Source organism: Prosopis cineraria, unplaced genomic scaffold (genome assembly GCF_029017545.1).
Source record: "Prosopis cineraria cultivar Desert tree isolate PC_DT_omini unplaced genomic scaffold, ASM2901754v1 PC7, whole genome shotgun sequence".
In the NCBI taxonomy this organism is placed as follows: Eukaryota; Viridiplantae; Streptophyta; class Magnoliopsida; order Fabales; family Fabaceae; genus Prosopis; species Prosopis cineraria.
This window is the reverse complement of record NW_026555338.1, coordinates 34566145-34573818: the sequence shown is the minus strand read 5'-3', so window position 1 is coordinate 34573818 and position 7674 is coordinate 34566145. Positions and strand designations below refer to the sequence as shown.

General features: G+C 32.2%; 1 protein-coding gene across 7 annotated transcripts; it reads right to left on the bottom strand.

Annotated features, from left to right (window-relative positions):
* Positions 1 to 383: 383 nt before the first annotated feature.
* LOC129315110 (plant cysteine oxidase 4-like) lies at positions 384 to 6034 on the bottom strand. 7 transcript variants are annotated; one of them, XM_054958658.1, is made up of 7 exons: positions 5697 to 5968; positions 5156 to 5240; positions 4932 to 5059; positions 2513 to 2658; positions 2016 to 2163; positions 865 to 1068; positions 384 to 694 (listed from the first exon to the last, which is right to left on the bottom strand). In XM_054958658.1, the coding sequence occupies exons 3-7, from the start codon at positions 5032 to 5034 to the stop codon at positions 576 to 578; spliced, it is 720 nt and encodes a 239-aa protein (XP_054814633.1). In that variant the 5' UTR covers positions 5035 to 5059; positions 5156 to 5240; positions 5697 to 5968; the 3' UTR covers positions 384 to 575. The 7 variants fall into 7 exon arrangements, with proteins under 7 accessions (XP_054814633.1, XP_054814629.1, XP_054814632.1 ...); XM_054958654.1 differs by adding an exon at positions 5518 to 5618 and having other exon boundaries at positions 4932 to 5240; positions 5697 to 5967; XM_054958657.1 differs by lacking the exon at positions 5697 to 5968 and adding an exon at positions 5991 to 6034 and having other exon boundaries at positions 4932 to 5240.
* Between the last annotated feature and the right edge of the window lie 1640 nt (positions 6035 to 7674).

The window sequence follows — 7674 nt, the reverse complement described above, 5'->3', positions numbered from 1 at the left end:
CCTCTTCATGTTTTTATTATTAATATTTTTATAGTTTCTATATTTTTTTTATTTTTTTCTCATTTTTTAATTAAAAAATAAAAATAAACTTATGGTTTCTAATTTTTTTTTATTTGGAATTTCAATCTCTCTTATTCATTTAAAATTTTTTAAACTATTTAAATAAAATATTTTAAATGCACAAATTTTAAATGTAAAATATAAAATATAAAATTTAAATTTAAACACTGTCTAAATGTTTTTAAAGATTGAGAAAACTCCCACTGGAAAAAATGAGAGCTTCTATAAAGGCCTGAGATTTTTAAACTACGGGCCAATTCACTTCGTTTTGGCTACTTGTACCAATAATTTGTGGATATTTTTTATACAAACAAACAATAAACTAAAAAAGCAATGTTCAGCTATAGTTAAATAAAAATATTTATCTAGTGTACAAACCAAATGCCTAATATATAAACAAAGAATAAAAGTATTGCAATGGCTTTTGATAACACGTTCTGCATGATTCCCTTCAACGACCCCTAAACTAACAAGTTAAATTCTTGAGTGTAAGTACACTAAAAACAAGTAATTTTTCATGTTCCAATAACAGGACCCCTGTAAAGCCCTCTCCGGATCACGAAGTCGTCTGGAGGTTGAAACTCTTCCAACCAAGTCACTTCAGAAACTGTAATTCCATCCAATTCAACACTACCTGTAATTCAAAGAGCATTGTCAATATTATACAACAATAACAAGAAGAAGCCTTATCCCTTATAACCCACTAGGAGATAGCAGCTTACAGCACAACGATCAGGATGTGGGAGACTACGAGAAAACAAGTTCAATAGAAACTAAACCATTGCTGTGAATAAAGTACATTACCTGGAAGATCTCTCCTTGGGGATCTCCGGAAATAGGTGCAATGTCTTCCATTTTCTGAAGAATATGGAGGAGCCAATATGTCAAAGATGGCGCAAGGAGTTATAGCTCTGAAGCAATGAATGTTTCCTCCGCTAGCAGGATAAAGAATTGTTGTTGGGGTCGGTGCTACCATCTCTGCATCTTTGACAAGCTTTGCTGGTTTAGCTGTCAAACAAGAATTTTGGTTTTGGAGCAATGTCTCGAAAGAGGAATGATGAGATGGACAATTCCAAACGGGAGAAACTATGGTTTAAGAAAATCATTAATTAAAGGAAACCTTTTACAAATGGCATTGAAAAAGTAAGGACTACTTAGTCCAGCTAGTTTGTTGGCTTCCCCAATAGAAGGAAACTTGCCATAAATATAATGATGGTAAAAATATTTCCTTGTCAGTCTTTGTGGGTCAAGCCATAACGCAGCAGAGACTGTGAAAGCAATAAAGTATATCAAGAGATGTCAACGTCCAGTTGAGACCAGAAACAAAATACTTGTTGTACCTTCTCTATTGAGCCTTGGTCGTCCCATGACCAAAGAAATGGCTATAAAGAAGTTATATCTTACAGATTTGGGTTGGGCAAGGGAGCCAGAACTTGAAATAAGTATCTAAACCTATAACAGAAAACAGGGATTGTCCATCAAATTGAATTTTGCCCTACTACTTGCCTTGACAAAATGTTTGGCCCATTTTTTAAAACTTGGCCAAGAATGTCTCTGAGGTACTCAACATAATCCATTTCACTACCCTTTTCCCAAAAATCCCACCAGTCAATTTCAATTTGTAGTTGAATACAATTCCATCTTTTACTGCATATGCTTTTGATAGCTATGAGAGAGATCACATAACAGAAGCGAGGTCAAAGATCTTCTATCTACTTCTGGCCAAATTAAGCCTTACCATTTTCTTCCTTGTTGGATTTTTACAAGGGCTATTGTTAGGGGAAAGAAGATGCCTACGTCATCTTTCTATATATTCATAAAACAATATCCTTCAACGGTACAAAGTCATTGTAGCACTCATCACATTTAAGCTTAAATAATTCCCAAGCAAGCACAGAGGACTACAAAGTTGGACAGAGCAACACGAGAGTCTGTAAAGTCATAAAAACACAAACCTTCAGATGGATCACCAGAGCCAGGCAAATCAATCCAGTCATATGATTTAACATATAATGATCCATACAAGAGTTTGCTCAGCACTGTCATTCCAGGATGATTATGGAGAGGAATAATAGAGGAGGGGGGCATGCAAAATATACCTATCTGCAGAAGATAAAATTAAAATGAGGTCCAACTTTAATATAAGGGTGGACTTCTCAAGAGTTTGAACTTTTGTATGTGAGGTGAATGTTGAGATTTGAACAAGACAAAATAATAATAATAATAATGATAATAATAATAATAATAATAATAATTTCATCATCATCATCATCATTAAAAGAAATTTAGTAACTACTGTTTTAATATTAAATCCTTTAAAGTCTATTCAACCAATGAAAACTCAATCTCTTGAGAGACCACCTCATCAAAGAAATAACTTCATAAAAATTGCTAACTGCAAGTCCTGTTTAAGTACTAAATATGATGAGGAGTAATAAGTTTCAATGCTTACAGAGAAGCTGTCACATTCATGCAAATGCAAGTATTTGATTGGTGGCAATGCTTGACGGCCACCATTACGTTCAAGCATTGGACCAGACCAATTACGAATGACCTGGGCCTCCTGTTCAAGGCCAACATCTGCTGGTTTGATTTTTTCTGGAGCAATATGTCAAAAGTTAATTAAAAAAATGAATGATAATTAAATCATCACGTCGCAAGAACAAAATGAGCAGTTCAGGACATCAGTAAATTATAAGGGAACAAAAATGTATGAGCAGCGAGTTCAGATGAAGTCAATGTGTTTGTGTATCTTATATGATATTAACAGCATAAATTAGGTCATGTCAAAAGCCGTCATCACTTGGACAAACCCAGACCCTTGCTCCCTTGATAAGAAATTAAGAAAGTAACTAAAAAAGCACATTACATCTTCAAAGTAGGTCTAAGAATTCACAATACACACACAAAAAGAAAGATAGAAAGAAAGAAAGAAAGAAAAGAAACTGCTAGTTTTGTCCTTCACTGACCAGCAAGTAGTGAAGACTCGTTTCATGAACAAGTAAAATGGTAACAGACAATGGAAAAGAGAGAAAAGTATCAAGAGCTTTGTTATTCAACAGCACCTCAATACATGATACATCCTATTTATAGCCTATAGGGATGGCAGCTATCATAAGTTCATAACCGAGTAGTTATCTTCTAATCCACAAGTCCATGTTCATAAAGTTCAGTGAGTACAGTAACTCACTGAACTTTATATATCGGCTAGCACATCGCAGGAGATCTTGAATAACATTGCATGATTTCATATTCACTTCTCATCTGGAATATTAACATGGTATCAAAGCTCACCATCGTTTGCAAGGCTCCAATCCAGTCATCCCTGAGTCTCCATAAATGACAGAGATTCTTTTACATGCCCAAATGTTTACCAGCTGCATCTCCATGAAAATACTGTGAAAACTGCTTCCTCAAATTCTGATTTGCACCACCACTATTTTTCCTTTCCTTTTCAAGCAAATATTTACCCCATGAATACTGAGGCCAATAGAGCGGACCAATCAGCAACTGGGCTATGAGAGATAGCACTCTGTCATCTTCTTCCCATGATCGTTGAACTTTTATAGCAAGGTTTGCAGCAATTGCAGTATTTGCTGCGCGAATAAGCTCTTATTGTGGGTGCTTACTTCTAGAAGAATATCTGCAGATCCATTCTCATTTCCTCATCCGCATACAATTTCATAGCTAAGATCCCATAATTAAAGCAAGTTTTAAGGGGTCATTGGTCAGTTTTGACGATGAATTTCTGCCCTTGAAAGTACAATTTATATTGTTGACTGCAAAGACAATGGCCATTAGTTCCTTCTCATATGCAGATGAATTTCTCTTACTTGGGCATAGAACCTGGCTTGCAAAAGTTATAGGACACCCCTGCTAAGAGAAAACCACCCCTAAGCCCACATCAGATAGATTTCTTTCTATTACAAATTTTCTTCAGAATTTGGGTGAGCCAAAAATGGAGTTGCTGTCATAGCTGTCTTTAAATGACTGAAGAGCATTTTCTGCTTCAGAAAACCGCATAAATTCTCATTCTTCCTCAACATATCCATTTGAGGCTTACTTAATCTCCCACAATCCTTCACAAATCTTCATTCTATAATAGCCATTAAGTCCTAGATAAACCTTACACCTTTAATAGAATATGAAGTAGGCGATGAAACCATTGTTATCTTCTAGGGATTAGCTTCCACACCCTTGGCAGAAACAAGATGTCCCAAATACATCATATCAAACGGGAGAAAAGAGAAAAGTACCAAGAATAATGTTATTCAACAGTCATCTTAATACATAATATTCCCTATTTATAGCTTATAGGGATTGCGGCTGTCATGACTGAGTCAATTATCTTTTAACTAACTCTCTGCTGGACTAATTGGTTCATGTCAAGGCTCCCTAATTAACTTTCCTTCTACAATAAATTCCCTCGTAACAGAAAAGATGTGGTAGTTTAGAAACATAGAATTCCAGCAATAACTCACGATAAACCTTAAAGGCAAAAGTGAAAAATTTATCTTGGAGGAACAAGAATAGCAAAAGACAAAGCCCTGGTGTTCTTTGTACAAAGTACAAGGGCAAACTTCGATTCAGACCAATTTAGAATATTATATTATTATAATTATAATACTATTTACATTCATAATTGGGAATCACACCTCATATTTAAATGTTAGAAAAAAAGAAAAAAGAAACGAATCAGAAAGATTCTTAGCAATCAATGATAGTTGATGAGTTCAAAAGAGATAAGTAATCTCAGCAAGTTAGTCATAAGAATGTCAAATTTCCATGAAATTCAGGGCAGGGAAAGCAATGGAGTTGACAACAAAAATCTGCCTTTAGGGAAAACCCAATAAGGGTAATGAGAAATATACCTAACTTCTCACGAACTTTTTCAAGAGCTTCTTCAGATACAGGCCCATCTGGAGAAAAAGATGCCTTGCACAGCCTGTAAAGTCTCTGTATATAGTATGGCATGATCTAAATGCTTTGACCAACTTAGCTAATTAGACAAAAGCCCCAAATTCAACAGGCTATTAGCACTTTGTAAGCAGCTTTTCGATTGCAGTAGGAACTGGATATACAAACGGATACTAACTGTGTCTCAGTCTCAGAATCAAACCAACGGCAATAAATCTGCATGGTTGTCATTTGATCCTTCACAGGTAATCTGATTTAGTCACCTATTGAACAAGCAAAAAGTAATAATCAAGCCAGAAATAAGCGAATTTGATTTCAAATGCAGATATGACATTAGTCCTAATGTCAAATCAGCATGTAGTACGAATGCAACCATTTGGAAAGACGAAGTATCGTTTGAAAACACTAAGATTCAATTACATTTTGCCTTTTAGTTTCTTAGCAGAGGCATCCACAAAAATAGGATCCCTTTGATCATAGAAAGTAACTAAACTCACATCCATCAGCGGGAAATTAAATAAAATAAGTGAATGAATGTACTTTCTCCAATTAGTTTCCACTGAAAATGCAGGTGCTAAGTATCAAATGTATTATCCCCAGAATAAAAGACCCGTGCTTTGAGAAGTAAGAAGAAGCATCCACTGTTAAGCCAACAAAGAGATAAGAGAATAGTAAACAAAATGAAAAATGAAAAGATGAACCAATGATAGAGGTGATACCAAGGACTTCACACAAGCATAGTAGAAGACCAAAAATACATTTTGGATTAAAAAACTGAATGGACTGAAAGTTTTCAATAGAACTGACTAAAAGCGAAAATGAAATGAAGGGCAGCTGCAGAGCATCGCATCTGGGATGCCCATGATTGGGGGAGAAGAAAGGTTCTTGCAGCTACAGATGAAGGAGATTAGGAGACAAAGCTGGAAGAGGTGAAGGATGAAGACTTAGCATAAAAAGTAAGCGAGTGATCGCTGTTAAAGTGACGGGTAGAGGTAAAATGGGCTTAGAAAGACCTTGAACATGTCATCGGACTGTCCTTTCGGGCTCAGATTTCTGGTCAATGGAAGCTATTTTGAGGAAAATCTGTGCTTTTTCTTTGCTACAGTCGTCAATCAACGAACATCTTTTATAATATTAAAATGCGTTAAAAATTATTTAAAAATAATTAAATTTGTCTTGAAATGATATCAAAAAACCACAAGTAAAAATTCATTAAATCACTCAGAATTATACATGCAATATTTTCTTATAAATTTCTTAATTCTTACAATGTGCTGTGATAAATAAATAATTAAAAGAGAAAATAAACTAACTTATAAGATTTGAAATGTAATTAACTCACAAGTCATCCACGTAACTAGAGTATGCTTTTGCAAGTGCTGTTCCGTTTTCGAATATAAGCAAAATTATCATTTTTCTTTTTGTTTTTATTGATAAACAAAATTATAAATTTCAAGAAGCATTCATCATGTTTTTTCACAAATTGTCTATCATAAAATTGATGTTATTTTTATTAGGCACATCTGCTTCATTTTTTTTTTAACAAAGAGAATAATCAACTTTCTTGATTTAATCCAATTTTTAAATTTTTAGACAAAATTATTATATTTAATCAACTTTCTCAAATTATGTGAGTTGGTTATTTTCTCTTATATTTAAAAATAAAGAGAGTAACTTATTAATTCTTAGGCCCAACATTATGAAAACTAGACCATTAAATGAATCAATTGAGATACAAGTTTACATTTCAATAGTTAAATTATGATCGAGTCATGGTGGTTGAATAGGTTATAATTAAATTAAAATATTATTGATAATATATCTTAAAATATCATATAAAAATGAAGAATGTCAATAATAATAAATATGGTTAAAGTTTTTAATAATTTAAAAACTGTTTTTTTCATAATATTTTTTATTTTAAGTCATTTTTACTAATTTAAGGTTTATCTTTTACTTGGAATATAATTTAAGATTTATTTAATCTTTCAATTGAAATGATTAAATATTTCCTATAAAAAAATATTTTTCTATTATTAATATACAGTATGCTCTAACTAACCTCAAATTAAGTGTGTGTTTAGTTTTTAGTTTGCCAAAAGTTCATTTGGTGAAAGTTAGTTTCATGAAAGTCAGTTGTTGTAACAAAATTTGTGTTTGGATATATTTTTTCAAAAGTCAGTTTGATACATTAAAAGTTGTTTAGTTTGTGATAGTGAAATGTGCTTTTAAATATACAATTATCAAAAAGGACATTGATTTATAATGATTTATAATTTTTATTATACAAATTTAATATATTTAAAATATTTAAAAAATATAATAAAGATTATAAATAACATAAATTTTGATCTATAATGCTAAAAATTTGATCTCTAATTATTTGTATTTTTTAATTTGTAATTTTAAAAGATGTAATAAAGATTTGTAATTTTTATTATACATTAATGCTAAAAATTAACATGATTAATTACTTAATTTATAATACTAAAAAAATTGATACCTAATTATTATTATTAAAATAATAATTATATTTTTAATGAATTAACTATTTTTTAAATAAAAAAAAGAGATTAAACTTAGGATAGTATTGTCAAATAACATTCTATTTTTTAAATCTACTTTTCAAAAGCTTCAAATAGTTACATTTCAGAAATTCACTTTCAACTACTGTTTGAATGTACTTTCAGGATGAGC

Excerpts from the sequence above, each read along its gene's own strand:
- LOC129315110 (XM_054958657.1), bottom strand. The coding sequence starts at position 5,034 with ATGCCATACTATATACAGAGACTTTACAGGCTGTGCAAGGCATCTTTT. Across the intron at positions 2,659-4,931 it reads AAAAGTTCGTGAGAAGTTAG|AAAAAATCAAACCAGCAGAT; the intron begins GTATATTTCTCA and ends ATATTGCTCCAG. Across the intron at positions 1,069-2,015 it reads CTCTGGTGATCCATCTGAAG|CTAAACCAGCAAAGCTTGTC; the intron begins GTTTGTGTTTTT and ends CTTGTTTGACAG.